This window comes from Acanthisitta chloris, unplaced genomic scaffold (genome assembly GCF_000695815.1).
Source record: "Acanthisitta chloris isolate BGI_N310 unplaced genomic scaffold, ASM69581v1 scaffold10470, whole genome shotgun sequence".
Taxonomy (NCBI): Eukaryota; Metazoa; Chordata; class Aves; order Passeriformes; family Acanthisittidae; genus Acanthisitta; species Acanthisitta chloris.
The window spans coordinates 21,070-43,232 of NW_008651118.1; the positions used below are offsets into that span (position 1 = coordinate 21,070).

A 22,163-nucleotide genomic window follows, 5' to 3' on the forward strand; every position below is an offset into this window, starting at 1 on the left:
ATTTATAAACACATTCTCTTTCAGCCACCTTCCTCTTTTAGAAAAAATCTATTACCCTTTCAGTTTTATTTAGAATGAAGGGCTCACCCTCATCTTTAACATAACACATAAAATAAGGTTTTACTGTCTCCTCTTCTGTGCTGGTTAGTTTTAGAAAACTTTTTATCACTCCCTAATTCATATGTCAAGAGAAAATATTCATATGAACCCGTCAACATCTGTGGAAACAATTAGAGTGTATGTGGAAAAGGAAATTAATCAGAGGAACAAACGCTCTTGAAAGGAAGGAAATTTTGTTTAGGGGTTCTGGGGTGGCTTTAATTCAGTTCCATTGTTCCACTGCAGTGTAGGACATGCAGTCCTATTTTTGATGTTTATCATCAGTTGCTGCATGGAAGACTTGGACTTGCTGAACTCTTCACTTGGCAGATAAATGAAGAGGAAACTCTGAGATACATTTGGGGGAAAATGCAGGATTAACCTTAAAAGCACTGTTGCTTATATATATTCTGGCTGATTATGTAAACTGATTATGAAAACTCATTTCAGAAAATGTGTGCAACTCATATCAACATAAATTATTAAGGAAATTAAATGAATAATAGAAGATTAATTTTTTCTTATTGGACATATTTCTTATATATATTAATTAATCATATTTGTTTTTCCTAGCTTTTTTAATACTTTTAGCTCCAAGTCCACAGTAAGATGGATACTGTTTGAAGGCCTCCCTGCCCCCTTACATTTTTGTTTCAATAACAGTGTAAAAAAATCTAATTAGACTTCATAGTTATCAATTTAGCCACTCATAATAGATTGATTTTTTTTTTTTTTTTTCTTCTGAAGTGGAATGCAAGAAACCAATGATTGCAGACCAGTTCTTCTACTGGAGTTGCAGCTTTTCACACAGGCCATCATCCAGATGTCTCCATGCCTTTTGTTCCTCTCCCTGCACACCCCACTGCCATTCTTCTTCTGCTGGTAGATAAATGGGGTCAGTGACTGCAAAAGGTCAGCTTAAGAGATGGAAGTTTCCACAAGGGAGATTGCAGACAGCTTGAGTTAACTTGAAAAAAGTTGATGTAGGGATGAAGGTGTCTTGCTTTAGGAGATAGGCTCCCTGAGAGAGTGATAAAAGAAGCAGTTTGTCACTCTTCACTAGCAGTTACCTGTTGGAGGCTGTATCTCAAGTCTTAAGTCATAATTTTGTGTACCACTGACTTAGGCTGCAAAAAGTATCATTTCCTATGGACATTTTTTAATAGTTTTAAATACTTCCAATCTCAGTCCTCCCATTAAAAGGCTAATTGCTGTGCAAATGGATATGTGCAGGAAACCAAAGCTGAGGTTCTATAAATTCACATAGCACCTTCCACAATGCAGCAGTCCTTATGACCTCCTATCATGGGTGCCTGTTTTGTCTATTTTTGAAAATGTTCTGTTTGAAAATTAATTCAGTTAGTTATTCACAAATCAACATTTTGAACATTATTTTCTGTATATATTGCTGTGCAAATGGAGTTAATATGAGACACTGCTAATGATGGTTTAACACAACCATTAAATTATGCAGACTATTTTAAAGAAGTAATTACCTGTGCAATAATAGACAGTACATTCCCCAGACAAGTGCCATGAAAACCAGATATTGTGATATTGCTACTAAATCTTATGATTTGAAATTCAGTGCTGAAAGACAATATAAGAGAGAAAAAAGTTATCATTTCAGTATTTCTGTTTCTCCCATCTGATATACACTAGTGAAGTGCAAAGGGACAGAAGTATTATTTAGAGACTGGAGGAGTCATGTAAAAAATCTCAAGCCTAGATTGTCTTTCTGCCACTTTGTGCCTAAGTTTAGGGAAATAGTCATTGTTTCCATTCTACCAAGTTTCTGCTTTGTCTTTTATTCTGGTACCTTCTTTTCAGATAATGCACCTTCAGCCCATCATTTAATTAATTATTTTTAATCCTTGTATGGAAACATGGAAACATTTGTTTTGGTATTTTACATTTAGCTCCCTTTTGCATTGGAAGCATCCTCAGATGAGCTTGCTGTCTAAGGTTTGAGAGTTGCCAGTCCGTTTTATCCCGTGCCTGAGGGAATGCAGTTACGGCTTCAGCCCTACGGAGTCTGTCATCTCACACCATGTGCTGTTTAAGACCTATTGGTTTTTCCACAACGTTAACTTTCCTGTAGCCACTTTAATTCTTATTTTGATTTTCATTCAGGTGGAGCTCATCCCTACTGTATAATTTCATCTTTTCCTTAGTTAATTAATCCAAATCCCAGTCTTGTGACTCTTTTGGCTGGTGCACACTGAGTCTTTTTGCCTTGATTGTTCTGTTAATCTCTATGTGTATTAGAGAACATATTCCTATTGCCTGCTGATAATATGTGCCGAGAGGGCAGAAAAAACTGGAAAATACACATTATTTCACTGGTTGGCTATCTGGGTTTCCTTAAAGTCATGAGTGATTGCCTTTGCCTCTGAGATCAGTTAATCTTCTTGGCTTCTCTTTTTGTTGTTGGTCTCAAGATTTAAGGATGGGGGCTCTGGCAGTCTTCTTTTTATTTTTTATTTACAACTCAGTTGCTACATGTGGTTTTTTTCCTTTACTTTGATCTCTCACTTTCTTGGTATAAACTAAGTAGCTTTTACATTGCTGATAATTTATATATGGAGTGTACCTCCATTTTCATTTCAATTCTTAACCTGCTTGGGTTTGTCATCATGTTTGGCTGCTTAACCTTTAAATCCATTTATGGTTATGTTTTTGGTTTCAATAGTTTCCTTTACATGAAGGCTGAATTCCTAAGCTGCATACTGTCCTGTAACTTCATCATGTAGAACTGCGAGTTACAAATATAGCTTTGAAATATTAACTTTGGAACTAGCTGTTTTATTTTATTCAGTTAAAAATTAAGGGCTTAAAATGTTAGACCAATTAAGGGTTACTTGCAAGGCACTTTGTAAAAAGTAGCCCTGTTCTATCAGTTTATTTTTGTCTCTTCAACCTGTTGTTACCTGACTTTATAAACCAAACTAGACTTCAGATCTGAATGAACTCTGTAATCTTTTTCTTAAGTTGTTCCAAAGGCCTGGGATTTTTAATAAATATTTTAAGTTCTATTTATACTATCACACTAAAAAAAACCAGACTAGAGTATTTTAAGCATCAGAATATGTAGACACACTTGTTTCTTTTGCAGACAAATTCTCATTTACCATAATATTTGAATTTTGTAGACATTATATAGGAAAAGATAGTGCATTCACTAAGGTATGTTACTTGTAGTAAGTCTTCAGAGAGTTTTTCTAACATAGTTCTTATGTTATTTTTGTTTGCTCATGCCGTGAAATGTGTGTTATCTTTTATGAACTTTTCATATGTTGCAATTTGAACTTCAAGCTTTCCAAATGATCTGCTAACCCATTTAGTAAGCATTAGGCCTGTTCCTCCTCTTGTTCATATCAGAATTGGCTTATTCTTCCTTTCTTCCTCTTCTTATTTTTTCTTCTTATTCTTAAAAACTGAATCTGAACCAAATCACAGCTTTATCTCTTTTTGGAGGATTCCTCTTTCTGATGGGGTTTTTCTGCACTGGGGTTTTTTTCCTGATTGTTTTGAGACATATTTTTCTTTCCGAGATTGTAAATGAATACCTAAAGAAAATATTTTAAAACCTAAAATGAGTAATATCACTTTCCCTGTAGTTTAAGTCTCTTCTGTGTGTGGATGTACTCCAAAGGATGCATTTAGGTTTTTTTCTCTGTTTTGTTTTTATTAGGCTCGACGCAAAGAGGTTTTTATCCAGGAGCGATATGGAAGATTTAATCTGAGTGACCCATTTCTGGCTCTTCAGAGAGACTTTGAGGCAGGTGCTGGTGATAAAGAAAAGAAGCCAATATGCATGAACCCTCTGTCCATTTTAGAAGCTGTTATGGCTCACTGCAGGAAAATGCAAGAAAGAATGTCGGCTCAGTTGGCTGCTGCTGAAAACAGACAAAAGAAGGTATCCTGCTATCAACTTTTTCCTTTCTCCTCTCCTGATTTGGCCTTTCATGCCACTTTTTAAATTTGCATTTTTGTCTTGATTATCATTAGAAGTGTTAAAATGTTATCATATTACATCACTTAATTGTCATATAGAGTGAGCTGATGATTTTTTGGTGATATTTTGTGTGCACACTTCATTTGTTCCATGAATTTAGCTCTACTTATGGAATAAATGAAATATAACTGGTACAAGTTACTCTAGTGGACATATAAATGCATATCTCTGTGCGAGCTAAGACAGCATCACCACAATGTATTTTTAAACCAACACCTTTGAAGCCTAGAGGAGCTACTGTTATTTTTGGTCTAATCTAAATAGCATAAAATAAATAATTTATTTGAATTTTATATTAGGCCGCTCTATGTCATAAATCAGTAAAAATTTATTATAACTCTAAAAAATACTTTTCTGTGTGTTTAGAACAATTGCTGTAAAAAGAAAACTATTTTTGAACAAGTATGCTGCCAAAAAAAAAAAGATGCCATGTTGAAGATAAAACAATGTCATTTTGAAAGTGAATGCTTGGTGGCACATATTTCACCAATATGTAAGCCACACTTTCCTAAAGCATAGCTAAATATGAATCTGTTGGGGAGGGGTTTCTGAGAGCAAAAAGGGTAGTGATTGCTCCCTTGGGAAAAGTTATGTGCACAAAAGCACTGGAAGTCACTGGAAACAAATGATTAAATTAACTCAGCAAACCTTTTCTTGTTATTTTGACTCTACAGTTTAGTTCAGTTTTAGCATCTCTGCTCTGTTAAGACTTCAGAAAAACAGATACTGCATTAAAAAAAAGAATATTACTAGACACACACTTTATGTATGATATGTAAATCTTGAAACAGTTTAATATGTAGTCAGCTGTTACTCGTACTTACCTAGCACTTCTTTCTGAGGACTCTTAAATATTCATTTTCTTTTTCATATGCTTTGTCATTAAGTTGAGATTTTGGGGAAGGGATTGTCTCAGCATAGAAAAGAGTGAGCAAGCTTACTTATTCTGACTGAAGAATGATATTGGGAGAGACCCAGGCACATCTTTCAGGACAGTTGAATTAGTTTCTTGTTTCAGTGCATGGCCACAAGTCTCTTCTTGTGCCTAAATGCTTCATCTATCTCTGGCTTTTAGTATATGGACAGATACATGCACTTAAAATGGGCTAAAATATTGAGAATATTTCTCAAAGTCAGGGTATTGATAAGTAAATTCCAATTTTGCCCTTTTCTGGCTCAAGTTTATTACCCAAGTCTGTAAGTCTACTTGTACAGGAAAGGATGCTCTTGTCTTTTGTTTCCTAGAAGACTACATGAGCATTATTTTTCTGCAAATCTTAGTTTTAAGGATTTGGGAACAAATCACATGTTGTTGAGATCTGTGTGCTTGACTCTCCACAGAATTTATATTTTCCTCTTTTAAAGCCAATTAGAAATGCTGTTGGTACAGGGCACCCTCTTAAAACTCCTTGGGTTTGTGGCAACAGATGATGTATCTCTCAACCGTCTCCATTCATTCACAAACCATTCATTCAGTGTTTAAGCTTCCTTAGTTTACCATTTTTCTGTTCTCCATCTTTCAAATCCTTCTGTGGAAGAGGGTAATGAAGGTGTTTTGAGGGATTTCTAAAAATGGTTGACAAAGTAGGGTGACACAGTGTAAGAAAAATATTTCAGATGTGACCTGAATACAAGCAGGCTGCACCTCCTCCTTCCAAGAGTGGTTCCTCCTTCCCTAAATGTGTGATGCCTCTGTCTGCATGTTTGGAATTGCCTCACTGTCCCATTCTTACACTAAATAATGAAGTCTGTGTACAGCTGTGTTTATTTTCTCTGGATGTTACTGAACTTTAAACAGGCTCAGACCAAAGTCTTATTCCTGGGGACTTAATATCTGTCAATATAGTCACCTCAAAAGTATTCTTTGAATAAAATTTTTATTTGATCACAAAAACCAAGACATAACAATATGCCAGAATGCAGAAAAGTCAAGGAGGTGCACAAACAACTGTCAGTCATAGGCTTGCCATATACAAACACCCACTTCCCAGATGTCATCTGCTTTGTGTTAAGTCTCTATCCTCTTCCATCTCTTTGAATGCTTTTCTTGGAGCTGCTGTAGAAATTAATTACGAGTTTTCTTGGGAACACAGAACAGATAATCAAAATGACAGTTCTTGATTTATTGAGATTTTGCAGAGAACTTGGAGTTGGGATGCATGCTCAAAGAAAGGCAAACATGTTGGTTGGAACATTGTATTTTTTCTCAGTATCCTTTTTTATCCCTTTTGAAATCCTTCTTGGACTCATTTCCAGATGTTTATATTACTGATATGATTTAGTGTATACATATAGTGCATTTTCCAAAAATCAGGTTGTAGTTAGTTCATAAACTCGTAAATAATTACAGCTAGTTCTAAATCTGTCACCTAAAGGAAAAATGCAGTGTAAATATTTAGAGGTTTTCCTATTCAAGATGATGCAGCCAAAAGAAGGGGAAGAGAGAGACATAGGAGACAGTGTAAATTTGAAAAATAATGCTGGTTTTGTCTTTTGAAATTAAAATGGAGGACTTATAAATAAAGGATCCCTAATATAAATACATGCAATGCTTACAAATGAGGTATTATGACAGCATGGTAAGCTGATTTCATGCCAGTTGTGTATTAAAATCTCCTTTTAATTATTTGAAAGTAATATAATTACACAATAATTAATTTATAGAACCAGTTCCTCATCTGAAAATAAAATAGAAGAGCATAAAGTATAGAAGATCCTGATAAAAAGATTTTCACTATTATCTTATTGTATTTTCAAGCTTCAGAAATTGTATACATTTCTCATTATTTTTGTATCAATTTTAACAAAAAATTCTTGAAGGCTCAATTTGTTTTGAAAGGCTTGTGAAACATGCTAATGCTGTTGTATGCTTTGCAAAAGCGATGAAATTGTTGAGAAAAAAATTATTTTCCTGCTTGTGAACTGTGAATTGGACCATTTCTAAACAGTGTCATTCTAATACCTTGTTAATTTAATTTACAGCTGTACTGTCATTAACATAACTGAAGAGGTGTTGCTACTGATACTGTTTAACAATGACTGATAATGCCATACCTTATTTTTCATACATTTAACACTCTTTTTAATAAAGGATGGACATGGTTTTGTGAAATGCATTGTACAGAGTGTATTGATCAACCTGGGATGAAGGTCTAAAACCCAGGTGGAGCCCCTCCACTGCTAAACAGGTTTTGAGTTATTTGAAGCCAATCATGATGATGTTTAAACTGTAGATGTCATTTCCAACAGTGATGTCTTTATTTTAATTCACTGTTCCTTATAATAATTTTATGATTTCAGGAAGAAATTTTACTATACTATACATCATGTTATTATTGCCATCACCTCTTTATGATTTTCCTCTTTCTTCTGAAGAAAAGGAAGAGAAATTTGAAGTTAGGTAATATGATTATAAATGTTGGGAGATTGAGACATGTTCATCTATAAGAGTAAATTCTTGCAGGATTTTACGTCATTTCACATCCCTTCCTTTTGAAGTCTTTTCCTGTGTTTGAATTCTACCTCAATGTGGATAAAATTTATCCTGGAGACAATGAGCTATAGCAGGTGGGAAGGATTTATTTCCATCACAACTGCATATTCTCTCCCTCTTGTACTCATCTCTTGAAGGCATGAGTTTCAACTCTAGTCTGTGGTATAGCTGAAGAGTAACAAACTGATATTTTAAAATAGTATTCATATTAGCTTTTGTTTAAGTGCAGTTTAGTTTAAAATGAATTGTAGGCACATGAACAGTGATGTGGAAAAAGCTTCCAAGGCTAAGAAATTTAATCTATTGGAGGGAACAGGGAATAGTGTGCCATAGTAACAGGCTTCTGAGAAAGTTGCTATATTGTAATGCCTGGGTTTTTTTATGCCTGTGTATCTGTTTGTTTGTTTTCATCTAGAAACCAAGTCAATATTTTAAGCTTTGACTGAGAGGGAATATATTCCATAGCTATTACCAATCCCCTAGGCCATCTTTGTTTCCAGCATGATAATTACAGTAAATATATTCACAACATTGTATTGTCTGAAAAACTGAAATTAGGATCATTTTATCATGCCATTATAATTTGATTCTATAATCTATTATTATTTTTTTGCTTATTGAAGTGAATCATTTATTCCAAGATCTTAAATATACTGCTATTTGCCACAGCTTTTCTCAGATTCTTTTTTTAGCATTGTGAAATGTTCTCATATTGTAGAAGTAAGAAACAGTTTTCTGTTGCAGCAAAAATTAATCATTCATGTTTGTGAGCACTTGATTTTCTATTTTTTTTCCAGAGGTACCTGAAAATATTTTTCCTGAAAGATGCCCACTTAGAAAATACCCTTTAGTGATACACATCTGAATTGTTATTTCTGCATCACAATGTATGTAAACATGAAGCAGAACTGACAAGGCTAAACCAATAAAAACAGTACAGGAGAAGGAATGGTCAGCAGTTTCTTGGGGTTTTGTTTGTTTGATTTTTTTATTTTTTTTTATTTTATTTTATTTTTTAAATCAGTCATTCAGACTAGCCATACTGGAAACTACTGCATCATGTAAAGGGAGAAGCAGGAAGAAAGAATTTTACTTTTGTTCTTTTGTAAAAGTTTTCTTGGGAAAATATGAAGTAATTTTGGTTGCATTATTACTAGTAGGTAGTTTATAAAATGGTGTATTAACATATTTTTTCATTGCTTTTCTAGAATTGAGTAAAAGCAGAAAGGACAGGCGAAATGAATTAGTTGCAATGACTATATGAATGAGGGGAAATTTTTCTTAGCCATTATCTGCATTTTAGTGGGTCGTTTTCTGATTGTGGTTTATAGCATTGCTTATATATCACTGATGTCAGTGAGACTTTCCACCATTAATAAGTACAGAAAGATGTTTGTGCATGTGCCAAAAAGTTGGTCTTGGAAATGAATGTCTTATTTATAAATATTAAAACAAAATATAAGACACCAATTATGGTCATGATGGACTGTATATTTCAAGCTGAATCTCCTTCAGTCAGAGGAAGACCTAAAACTAAACCTTTCATTTTTGGCCTCAGAAATTCTTTGCAGAGCTCATCTCTTGCATGTGTCTGGTTCCTTTACCAAGAAGATGACTTTCTGTTACGTCTTACGTCAAATTTCTGGAGAACAGAAAGCTCCATCACTCAGGAGTCACAGGCATTTAATCACTTTGGGAAGTCTCTGTGGTGTCAATGGAGGAAAGTAAATGTGTTTACTTAGTTTCTGAATTGCTCTTCAGAGATGGCTCTTTCTTTTGCTTGTATAAGATTATGTGCGCTTGTGTTAGAAATCACGAATCACTTTCCTGGGTTCATTTTACGCATACTCACAAAGATTAAAATATCAGTGTCACGTTGCTACTGGGTTATAGTGAAAGTCCCCAATAAGAATTATTTTCTATGCTTTCTTACAGTTGGAAATGGAAAAATCTCAGTTACAGAATCTTGAGCTGGAGCACAAAAAGCTATCCGCTCGCCTTGAAGAAGAACGTGGAAAGAATAAGCATGTAGTACTGATGCTAGTGAAAGAATGTAAGCAGTTGTCTGGCCGAATTGTAGAAGAAGCCCAGAAACTGGAAGAAGTGATGTCAAAATTTGAAGAGGAAAAGAAAAAGGCTACTGAATTGGAGGAGTCTCTTGCAGCTGAGAAACAAAGAAGCACACAAATGGAAGCTCAAATGGAAAAGCAGCTGTCTGAATTTGACACAGAGAGAGAACAGTTGCGTGCCAAACTTCATAAAGAGGAAACACACACCAGTGACCTCAGAGAAGAGAGAGATAAAATGATCAAAATGATTGAGCAATTAAAAAAGGAGAATGAAAGTAAAGCTAATCTTTCTCATAAAAATAAAGATAGGAGTCTTGTTTCTGTTTTGGTTGAAACAGAAGAACCAAATTCAAGAACTGTTGCCTGTCAAACAGATACTGTAGTAATGGACAGTAGCACAGAAAATGCTAAGAAGTTGCCTTTGACCGTAAAGACTTCTACAGTAAGCACACTAGGGTCTGGTAATGCAAAAATGAATGTGTGTGCCAATGCAGCATTTGTGAAGCCTGTCATTGACAGGCAATCTTCGTCTAGTGAACTCGTCCCTCCCACAACTGTTCTTACACAGAATCAAAACAGAATGGAGGAAAATGGACCAAGTACAGGCTCATCCCCTGATTTACCAAGTAGCACTTCCCCTTTTTCAAATAGTAATTCCCTTTGCACCCCTGCCACACCAACTGCCACAGCTCAGAATTCCTCGCTTACTTCATCTGTACACAGTTTGCATTCACCATCTGCCAATACTACTGGGCATTCAGGCCTAAATCCACGAGTCCAAGCAGCTAGATTTAGATTTCAAGCTAATGCAAATGATCAAGACCAAAATGGAAACACAACCCAAAGCCCTCCCTCAAGGGATGTATCCCCTACTAGTCGTGACAACCTTGTTGCCAAACAAGTTGCTCGGAATACTGTTACCCAAGTTCTTTCGAGATTTACAGGTCCCCAGAGTAGCACTCCATCACGGCCGGGGTCGTCACAGTCAGGGGAAGCTGGCACTTACCCCTCAGTTGGTAGAATGAGTTTAAAGACTCCCAGTGTATCAAGAATTGACAGAGGAAATCCTCCACCTATTCCTCCTAAAAAACCAGGGCTTTCACAAACTCCTTCACCACCACACCCACAGCTGAAAGTTTTAATGGATAACAATCGATCCCCAAATACAAGTGCAAAAACTGACAGCAAAACCGTGACCTCACCTCTTGCAAGTTCACCACAAGGAATCAGGGTAATAAATGAGGAAATTATTTCTAAGTCCTCACCTCAGCTGCCACCAAAACCTGCTATAGATTTATCTGTGGCACCTGCAGGCTGTGCCATACCAGCCATAGCCTCATCTCAGGTGGGTGCCTGGCCTTCCCACTTCCCTGGACTGAACCAACCTGCATGTTCAGAAAATTCCTTTGTCATTCCCACCACCATTGCCTGTAGCTCCTCCATAAACCCTGTTAGTGCTTCATCCTGTAGACCATGTGACTCAGACAGCCTCCTGGTAACAGCATCAGGTAAAGGGATTGATATGCTACAAACTGTCTCCCTCTAAAATAATGTTTTGGTTTTCCTATAAATCTCTTAATTGCTTTATTTATCTTTTTGTACCTTTCTCTTTTTTACTTTCTAGAAGCTGAAATTTTAAGTTATATTCTTTCCACATTCCAGGGGTATGGGAATTCTTTTGCTGATTTAGTAATGTTATAAATTAGTTTCCTTTCTAAATGAGGTCTCCAAATTAAAGGCTTTTGTTATAGGTAAAGAGGCCTAAGGTTTAAAGTAAATGTTCTGCAGATTATGGTATATTAAATACAGTCCCTTTTAATTTTTATTAAAACTCATTTTTGCTAAATGCTATTATTTTGGACTTCAAAAAGCCTTTTCAGCCTGAAATTATGTTTTGAATAATACCTCTGCTGGTGATCTTCCATGAATTATGTATTTCAGTGCTTTCTGAATCTGTAAGAAAATAAGATTCACCATTCCTGAGGAAGCTGTTCCAAAAGCAGTGTGTGGCAAACTTCTATGTGTATATATAGGAGATTCCAGGGTTCTTGTTGTTAAGGAATTTTTATTCCCATTCCAATTCATTGTAGACTTTCTGCATGTATATGGAGTAACCTACACATGCTTTTAACATTTGACTGTGGCACCATACAGTCAGAATACTCTCTCCATTCTGAACTGTGCCATAAAAATATGAGCCCAGACATCTTATCTTTCCATTTATATACTATTTCTCAGAGTCAACAACAGTGGGATTTGATGACTCCCTTTTAGCTTGCTGATTTTCATATGGATATCCTGCATTTGCATCTTAAATTCTTATTCCTAGATGAGTCTGATTGACATGTCAGGTCATTAGTCTCCCAGTACTCCAGATATTTTCCAAACTTAATTTGCCTCCATAGTGGAATTAAAATTTCTTTAAAAGAAAAAATACTATATTTTATGAACATACAACAAATTACTGGAAAAATCAGCTTCAAAGTGAATAGTTTTTGTAGGCAAGAGGTTGTCTTCCACAAATCCTGTCAACATGAATTAGGCTGTATTTTTCAGTTTGTATTACATCAATTACATGATGTTTGGTTATAATTTAAGATAGATTTTTATTATTCTTTAAAAATATTAATCTTACAACTTAAAATTACCACTGCATGACTTCAGAACTCCAAGTCTTGTTATTGCTTTAGTTTGTGCTTCGAAGTATACACTTTTTTCTCAGGGGAGCTATCAGCCTTTGCCATAGGACTCCTCCCCCAAATAGTCAATTTATGTTTCTTATGAAGCTTGTGGGAGTTCTCAGAGACAATATGCAAGGATAGGATTTTCATCAAAATTTGATAGTTTTTTAAAATTGTGTTGGTTTATGTCAAGATTGCCTTTCTCTAACTCCATTGACTTGTTTTGGAGAGGGATGGAAATATTTGTGTTCCTTTAATTCCCTTACAATGCTTGCTCTGAATATTTGAGACTCTTAGTAGTTTGTAAGTGGCTTTTTGTGAATTTTTGCAACTGCAGATGGGAAACATATTCCATAATCTGAAATCTGCAAAGAAAGATTGCTTAAAATCTACTTAGTTATGTACTGGTTTATTTTACTAGTATAGATTTGTTATTTAAGTATCTCCTTGACTGACTACACAGAGATTCAAAGAACCTTAATATCTTTTTCTGTAATGTTCAGGTAAATATTCAGGAGCTTCTTTCTCTTTTACCCAAACTAATGCTTATATTTTATTGCACTTAATTCTTCAATCCCATTCTATTTATGTTTTTAAGGGAACTTAATCCCTTCTGGCCAAGTGCTCTGGCAAACTGCAGAGCAAAATAAACTTTGAGCAACAGATGTTATGCAAGTATGGAAAGACATTTCCTTCAAAATTTTATGCCAAGAAAAAAATAGATTTTATAAATATGTATGGAAAATGGATTTTGTCTTAGAAAAGATAACCCAAAGTTAGTAGCACTGGGTTTGTTAAGATGATGTGGTCAGTAATGCCTAAATTCATGTCACTTATTCACTTTTTTCAGTTTCTTTAAGTATGACTTTTCTTGAGGTGAACATCATCTAACAAACTACAAATACTGCTGAAACCTCCTTCTCATATCTGCATTTACATGACTTCTAGGCACAGATTCAGTTAGTTTTATTAATGGTCTCGTTGATTTTAATCTGTTTTATTTACTTTTTTCAGAAAATGTTTAGAATTTCAATTTTACTTTCAATTAAAGCAGAGCATGGTGAAATGTTATTCATATTTTATTGTATAATAAATAGTGAACTTCAATCAGGACTTTTTTAATGTTTTTAAACAACAGTGCAAAACAAATTTAACATATTAAAAGACGTTGACCAAGTCCTTCATTTTTATATTTTTTCTTTGTCAGTAAATATATGCTTCTTTCTTCTTACTGTGGAGTCAGAAGAATTGATAACAACCTAATCACTGAAGTATTCTATTTGTTAAATTTGAAGCAGTTTCCTAGTTAGCTCAGATTGCTTTAAGAATATATCAACATCCAAATTTTCAGTAAGGAGGTGTCTTGGTTGCAGAAGGAGCAGCTATTAAGGGCAAACTTAAAATCAGAGCAATGGTTTCATCAGTTATGAGTTCTGCTAAATTCAAGTGATGCTGCCTCCTTTTAGAGACAGAGCTTTGTACCACTTGTTGCTCTTTTCATCCCTGGTAGGAAAAGGCACCAGCTTTAGTCATTAATGTTGAGCAGACTGCACATCGGGGAAATTACAATGAACATTTATGGCCTGATTTGAAATCTGCGACAGTGTTTTCGTTAACTTCAGCAGCCTTTGAATGGGTGCCAAAATGCTTCTGCTCTGTTTGGATTTCTGCAGTTCAATGGCTGTAAGATTTCAAAATGGAAACAAATGTAGGCATTTGGATTTTCATACCCCTGGAATTTCTGCTTTCACTTTCTTCTTGGTTTTGTGCTTTCTGTGTCACTCTTCGATAAAGTACATGTTTTTATTTTGCTTATTTATATAATGAATGATTTATTCTCTCTATATAATTGGCTTTTAAGATAAATGGGGGGGGAGGAGGGACTGATCTAGGCTCTGAAATTAACCATCTCACATTCTGAAGCTGATGCCAGAAGCTGTTTTTGTCTGTCCCTCTGCCCTTCATCACTGCATGTCCTACAAGCTTTCACAGATGCCTCACATTTCCTAACTTTTTGCATCTGTAATGGTGTACCTTATTTATTGGTATCTTCTAATGCTGGTGTATACTGTTGGATGAATTGAACTTTATTATATTGCTTTACAGTGGTAATAGAAGCTAAAATTATATTTCTGTGATTACCTGTTTATTTTTTTCCACTGGAAGGTTTTCATTCAATGGCAACCTAGTATACTGAATTTCATCACTGAATTGCAACAAAATATTTTTCATTTCAAGGAGTTGAAATGAAACTTAAGACACCACAAGTGGCATAAAAATATTTATTTAATTTTGGCATTTCTGCTAAGGATGCAGTAAAAACAAGCAGTCAAAAAAACCTACGTCAAAAAACGTGCACTATTTTCAAAAAGGAAGGCAACCCATAAATACTATTCATATTATGAAAATTCCAGTATAACTTGCATAATGAATCTTAGCAACTGGAGTGCCACTTTAGCAATATCCACTGTCAGTTAACTATCACAGAAAGAGTAAAACTACACAAGTACCAATTAAAAATTATTTATATATATATAGCAACAACTGCAGCACAGTTACTTTCAAAGAATGGCAAAAGTTTGGAAAAATAAAAACACTTTTATAATGGAAAGGAATAGTAAAAGTTATTCTTCAGACCTTAGTGTTTACTAGGGGTTTACTGTTCTCAGATACTGGAAGTGGAGATAATCCTTTTTTTGACAATTAAAAGATGTAGTTTATTTTGTGTATTGCTTATTAGGTTTCTATAAACTTCAGAAAACCCTCATAACCCTCTGATTAAAAATAGTGGAAAAACAAATATTAGTAAGAGTGTTAATAGTCAGAAGGTAGCTTCAGAGTTGAAGTTACATTAAGATGGGTGGAGTTAACTTTACAACTTACCTGTTTAAAGGCGGATTTTTAAGGTAACTTCATAACTGTAGTGATGACTTACAGTGAATATAAAAAAATAGTTTAATAATAAGCTAATGGTGTGAAAATACTGCAAATATATTTCCTTTAGATACTGAACTAGTAAACTTACTTTGAATTGACAAATTTAGTTTGCTTTAGAAACAAATTTGAAAATACTCCAGGCATTTGTTTTTTGTTTGAATGGAATCAAACTAAATCTTCACTGGCACTTCTCAGAGGATGAACTCTTGTGTAAGTCTTGACCTTAATTAAAATTTATCCTGCTCTTACAAGATTCCCAATCTATCATTTCTATATAATTCTGTTGGGTATTTCCATATTTAATTTTGTTTTCCAAAATGTGGAACAGACCACCCCAGTATGGTAGAGCTACTGCCACAGACTTTTTCTAGTTCTAGGTGTTAGAGGTTGGATAGCACACTTATCAGCTTGAATGGAGCTCAAGGTAATGCCCTGCAGCTCCTCTTCAGTCTTAGGTGTTGTAAAACAACAGTAAAAGTTGCATAAACTTGCTTTGCATTGTCAGATTTCAGCCTCTTACAGTGGACTATTTGTGGTCACAGTAGACAAGATAAATAAATATAATGTGGATTTTCTAAAGGTCATAATGAAAATATGAGGAAAAAGTCTTCTCCTATGGTCTCTTGCAGTCCTTAATCAAGGAAGAATGCACAAAATATTCCATGCATTATGCAGCAAACTTCATATTCCTAACAAAGTTCCTACTAAAGCTGATAAGTAATCAAAAGAACATTTAACCAAAGCTCCTAAGCTTTCAAAGCTTTGGATTGAATATTATTTGTTAATGGGTTGACTTGAAAGCTTTCACTCATAAATCTGTTATTCATTCACAAGGAAGCATTTTATAATAAATTGTTTAAGTATTGCTGAGTAAAAGGAACATTACCCTAAGGTAGAATTCAATAATAAGCAAATCTATTTCTGCATTATTTGTGAAAATGTTTTCTACATTTTTTTCAAACTTATTGAAAGGCACTTAAATTCTTTAAGGACTCTCTGTGTGATTTATCTTTATAACTGCAAGTGCATTATATAAATACTAAAGTTTGCAGTAAAACTGTAAGGAGAATGAAATTTGATATACAAATAAGTACATTGTTTTGAAAACCTTTCTAATGTTGCTTTAAAAAAATTTCCCAGCATAGCACAAGTAAATTCAAACTTGTATAAAACTTTTGTCAGTTTCTGAGTTTGAATAATTTTTTGAGACATCCACCACAGTTTGTAACAAGTTTTACATTAACCTTTTGTAATGAAATCCTGTTCATTTGTGTTAACAACTGCCACCCCTGAATACAGATTTTATTCTCAGAATATCTTCTATTGCATAGACAAAGCATCATCACAAAACTTGTGGTAGACTAACAAATCCTGTCATGTTGAATGTAGTTTTTAATTTCTAAAGGGACACGGAAAATGCAAGGCTTTATTTATGTGTCTTCCATCTAACTTCTGTTGCTTTAACTCACAGGCTGGTCTTCCTCCCTAACCCCTTTGTTAACAAGTGGTGGTCCTGTCCCCCTGGGTGGCAGGCCCACCCTTCTTCACCAAGCTGCTGCCCAGGGAAATGTCACTTTATTATCAATGCTGCTCAATGAAGAAGGACTGGACATTAATTACTCTTGTGAAGATGGCTATTCTGCCTTGTATTCTGCTGCTACGAATGGACATACAGGTAAATGATACTAAGTTTTGTTATAGCATTCATGCAAAATAGTGAAATCATATTACATAAACTTTTACTATTCAGTTAGGTCAAATGTATGGGGTTTTTTAAATGTGGAATTGAAACAGATATATAGATTATGTGGCATAAGTCATTATACAGCACATATATATAAGCAAGGCTTCTGGAGGCAGAATTTTGGAATACAGAAAGCATTTCAAATTCAGAAAATTGCTTGTGGTAACATTCTGCAGGAGCATCCATTCTAGTTCTCCACTCCCTTTCAATAAAAAGCCACCAGATATCATCACCACATGTTCTGTGACAAACTAAAGATCTTTTGTAGCAAAGGCGACTTGAAAAAAAGAACTTTCCTCTACAGGGAGTAAGCAGGAAAGGATAGGCCATCAACAGGGTTTTGATCTTCTGCAGCAGCAGTGAAAATGATGGGAGATAGTTTCAGAATAGTGTGTTGCTTACGAACTAAAATGGACTGTCTTTATTTTTGAATTAAATTAAATAACTTTAGTGTGTTCTCTAGGCTCTTGTGAGAAAATAAACAGTTTTCTTTTCCCCACTACCCCAGTCCTCCTCCTTGAGGAGGTAACGTCTCTGAACCTTTCAACAGTCAGTCTTCATATTTTATGAATGTATTTATGCTATGCGGCAAGTATGTTAGTGCAGACAGGAATTTCAGGGTTACAAACTCCAGGCAATAGTTTTCAGACTTTTAATTAACATATAGTTCTTGAACTGCAACTTTCTTTATAATTCCAGTACACATTACTATTGGTTTTTTTACTAATGTAAAAATCTCCTAGATTCATATATTGCAAGTAATATCCTTATGCTGTTTTGTACACTAAAGATGAAATCCACCGATAGCAATGACAAAAATGCCACTAATTTTTGTTGAAGTCAAGATTTCATTGCAGAGTAGAAGGGGAAACATATTGCTATTAAAGCCACTGCTTTCAAGAATACTTTTTGATTTTATTTATCAAAATTTTTGTAGTGACACAATTAGAGAACCCTGATCCAGTGTTCCAAATAGCATTTAGAGAGAGTATTTAATAATTTTTCTCAAGTATTTTAAAAATAAAAGTAAAGTTAGGGTCTGAAATCCGTAGTTAGGCAGATAGTATATATTTTTCTGACATGTTCAGGGTTAATTTTGCTACTGGGCATAGCGAAGGAGGAATTTTCCCCTTGTTTGGAATGGTATATTTTGTCTTTGCTTGCTAGGTGCTATGGTTTATTTTGTAGAAACATCTGGGCCTTATCACCTGACAGATTCTTTCCTATTGCCAAGGCATTAAGACATTTAAAATAGTGAAAAAGTACTTCTTTTTTTTTTTTATTCCTTTCCCCTTTGGCACTTTTTTCTTTTTTTTTCAACTTTTTATCTGCAGTATTAAGACTCCAAGTTTATTTCTTCCCTCACTGAATGGATGTTCTATGGATTCTTCTAGGCTTACTTCCATATATCATTGCTGGTGTTTGTGGTGGGAGACCATAACTGACCCAATTCTTTACTCATCTTGTATTCAAAAAATGTTTTGAAGCAAGTGCCCTGATTTTTAGTTACAATGGCTGAGCAGCTCTTACTGACAGCAAAGGCAATTTCATTTCTTGTTTTATTGTCAAAACTTCAAATATGAGAAACACTTGACAGAAATGTGAAAACACAATAATAAAAACACATGTACATGCATCCTGTAATTGTTTAGTATCTTTTACTTTTTAAAAGAAAATATATATTACAAAGGTTTTAGTGTTGTTCTATTTATAGTTGACAGGATGTGAAAAACACTTTTTTGTACAAATCATCGCATTTTAGCAACTAAATGGATTGTATGAGCTCTGAATGAGAGAATCACACAGCAGGAGTGTTGATGTCTCCTTGGTGCCTTGTATGAAAATTGAGAGTAGTAGATTTATAATATTTTTGAAGAAAGATATTTGTGCTTAACTTTAATATATAATCCTTTTTCATTACTTGTGGTTTGTTCCCAAGTGCATGAATAGATGAAATGAGCATGGATTCAGCTCTTCAAAGTGGAGACTTTTAAAGCAAATTTATGTAAAAATATTTAGGCTTAAGAAAGGAAGTATAGAAATAAATATCTTAAGAAGTCCATTTTAATAGCTTTTTTAAACTCACCAGGTGGAAAGAAATGACACGTAATTTTAAGGCTGAAATGATTTATTGTTTAAATTTTTCATTGTGTTGATTAGGGTTGTCAATGGTAAGTTTCTGTCTTTTGGCTGTTGGCTGGTTGTTTTTTTTCTTAGGGTCATACAATCACTTAGGTTGGAAAAGACCCTTTAGATCATCAAGTCTAACCATAAGACTTAACACATAAGTCTATCCTGGTGGGTGATCACACCATGATTTAATTTACTGAGAATAAGTTAAAAGTGGAATTACTGACTAAATAGAGTTTGAGATTTCCAGGACCCTTCTAAATCAACTAACCAGATTTTCCTAATTCTTCTTAAACTCCTTAAGAGCAAGCATAGTGTGTACCTCCCTTCAGAAAAAAAGCACTGTGTTGCAGCGGGTCTGGGAAGAATGGAAAGTGAATGATCCCCACAGATTTTCAGTGTAGAAATACAGAATTAGAGATGTGTAGATAACTAGAGAATGGCAGAGCACATCATAACCAGCACAGTGGCAGCAGCTGTTCTGTGCTCTCAGCCCATTCTGTAGAGAAAATTAAGTTGCACAAGAAAAGAGAGCACTCAAATATTCTGTCCTAATCTATCCTATTTGCAAAATGTGTAGCTTTCCTATTCATAAACAGTTGCTTTTGAGAGCTGCAGCAGAGGGTTGTTCCAGCACATGAAGTTAATAGCAGGTGCTTTGTTTTCAGCACAAGCTGTCCTTAATTCTGTATATCTGAGAGAGAGAGAACTTCACCTTGAAATATATGCTTTCTTTGTGTTTGAGTGAACATGAGGAAACTCTTAATTTTATGATTTAACCACCAGATTGTGACAGCTAAACATGTTGTTTTGTCAGGCTGTCTTGGTTTGGTCCGTTAGCAAAGCAGAAGACACTTCAGTCTTATTATGCACTTAATAACATGTTCTCTTAGCTAATAGATCTGCATGGCTGTATTGTGTGGCAAATCCTGACCGTTCTCTGAGGCTGAGAAAGAATGAGTGCCTGAACCTGAGAAATGTGAAGAGAATAATAATAATAATATCCTTTGGACTTAGCTTTGTGCTAATCATATGCATTTATGGTATAATTGATTCTCTTCTATCCTGAGTATTTGGAGGCTGTGGCGCCCTGATTGATAGGAAAAAAACTGGAATGGTGTGAGAAGTAGAAAGGAGTGAGGTGCAGAGACATACAGCTACATGGAGTCAGCTCTGTCGAGCCACTGGATGTATCTGCATGGTGTTTGCCAGCACTCTGGAAGAACTAAATACCCAGCTGTGGTGGAGAGCAGTAAAGTCTCCAGGTGTTTGTGCTAATACGCTTACATGTTTTGCTTTTGTTTTGACCAAAATCTTTAACTTAGTAACAACATCAGTGTCTGTCTTGTGCCTGCCCTTCCACCCAGTCCTCCCCACTGCTAATTATTTCTGTGGCAGACAGGAGTGAACCGGAATAGGCCTGGACTGACCCAAATTAACCATCTCCAAATCCCAATGAAAAGCCCATCCAGAGGAGCCAAGCTTCTTGGAGATAATTGATTTCACTTGCTGTGCCACCAGAACAGGTCATGTAGAGTTTACCAGCTCACATGGTCTGCCTTATGAAAGTAGCTGCATTTCCTCATGCTCACACCCATCCCTAAGAGTAATCAGCTCTTTCCAGTGAACTTCATCAGAAACAGTATTTCCACAGAGATAAGCTACCATGTGAATGATCTGCCAATCAGTAAGTGTGAATTGACTATGCCTTTCTAGAAAGGTGATTTTGTTCTATGTAGTGTTCTTGACTTTTGCATGGCTAACATTGGCTTTATGAAGAAACAAGAGTATTATAGCCAAATACTTGAAACTGCTAGATGAAATTTTTTTAACATCCTTCATAAACTTTAGAAGTATTTTAGGGTGTCAAGCAGGAATATGTATTTTCAACTTAATTGTTTAATATAAGACTGGGATTGAAAATGGAAAGAAGAAAGCCATTATTTGCAGGATATTTTTTTCTATTAAAAGGTGATTGAAAATATAATTTTATTTTAATTGGTATTATCTTTCAGTTGGAGAGACTAGGCAAGTTAGTTAATTGAGACCTTCTTTGTGACTTATTTACAAATAAAATAAGTATTACAGGTGAAGTCCTGGTAGCTTATTGTGATAACCAACTTTACAACAGCAACAAAAATTGTTATTTCAGATCAGATTACGCATTTAAAAATAAAGGAAATTTAATTTACAATATAATAATTTAGAATGTTTAAAAAATCTTATTTCTTAATGTTAAATTATTTATTCAACTACTCCACAACATCTGTATTAATATTTTTTTTAAATTATAACAGAAGTAAATACATTAAAGAATGGTTTAGATTAGTCAGATTTCTAAATAATTCCCAATATATGTCTCTGAACCAAGGGGTCAACTTCACTAGAAAGCTTGGCTTCAGGATCTTACTGAGTGCTGGAACAGTATGCATTAAGCTTGCTCAGAAATCAGGTCAGGAGTTTATAATTGGTGTTGTAGCTGAGCTTATTTTCCAAGTAATATTTTCAACTACAAAAGACTTATTTTATTTTGGTCTAGAACGAATATCAAGAATGAGGAGCAGATTAAGTATTTTCTTCAAACTTAATTGCATCAAGTGATATTCCAATTTGTGGATGAAATGCAGTCTAATTACTATGTAATTAATTATCTTAATTTAGCTACAGGGATGGTGGAATCAGGCTGGTACTGTTTGTAGCATGTCATTTTTGAAATATGGTTTGGGGAGGTTTGAGTTTGTCATCTTATTTTATTTGTCATCGCAATCCCAAGTCAAAGTGTCCCAAACAAGACTGGCCAGTGTGTTGCTTGAGTTGTGTGGCTTGTGAACATCACCTGTGTGGCTGTCATATCTGGGATTTGTCACTTGATTGTCAGTAGACAGGGACACCTTTAGGGGCTCCTGGATAATTCAGATTCCTCACTTTGGAGGTAAATTAGCTAACGCTGTGGGAGTTGCCAGCATTGGGCATGTATTTGAATCCCAGCAGA

The 22,163-nt window shown here is 34.9% G+C and overlaps 1 protein-coding gene across 1 annotated transcript in view; it reads left to right on the top strand.

The window, feature by feature from the left end:
* The window catches only part of CTTNBP2 (cortactin binding protein 2), a 61,554-nt gene that overhangs the window by 10,270 nt on the left and 29,121 nt on the right, over positions 1–22,163 (top strand). The window contains 3 exon segments of the mRNA XM_009071821.1: positions 3,794–4,018; positions 9,546–11,187; positions 16,769–16,972. Coding sequence (XP_009070069.1) covers positions 3,794–4,018; positions 9,546–11,187; positions 16,769–16,972 — 2,071 coding nt within the window.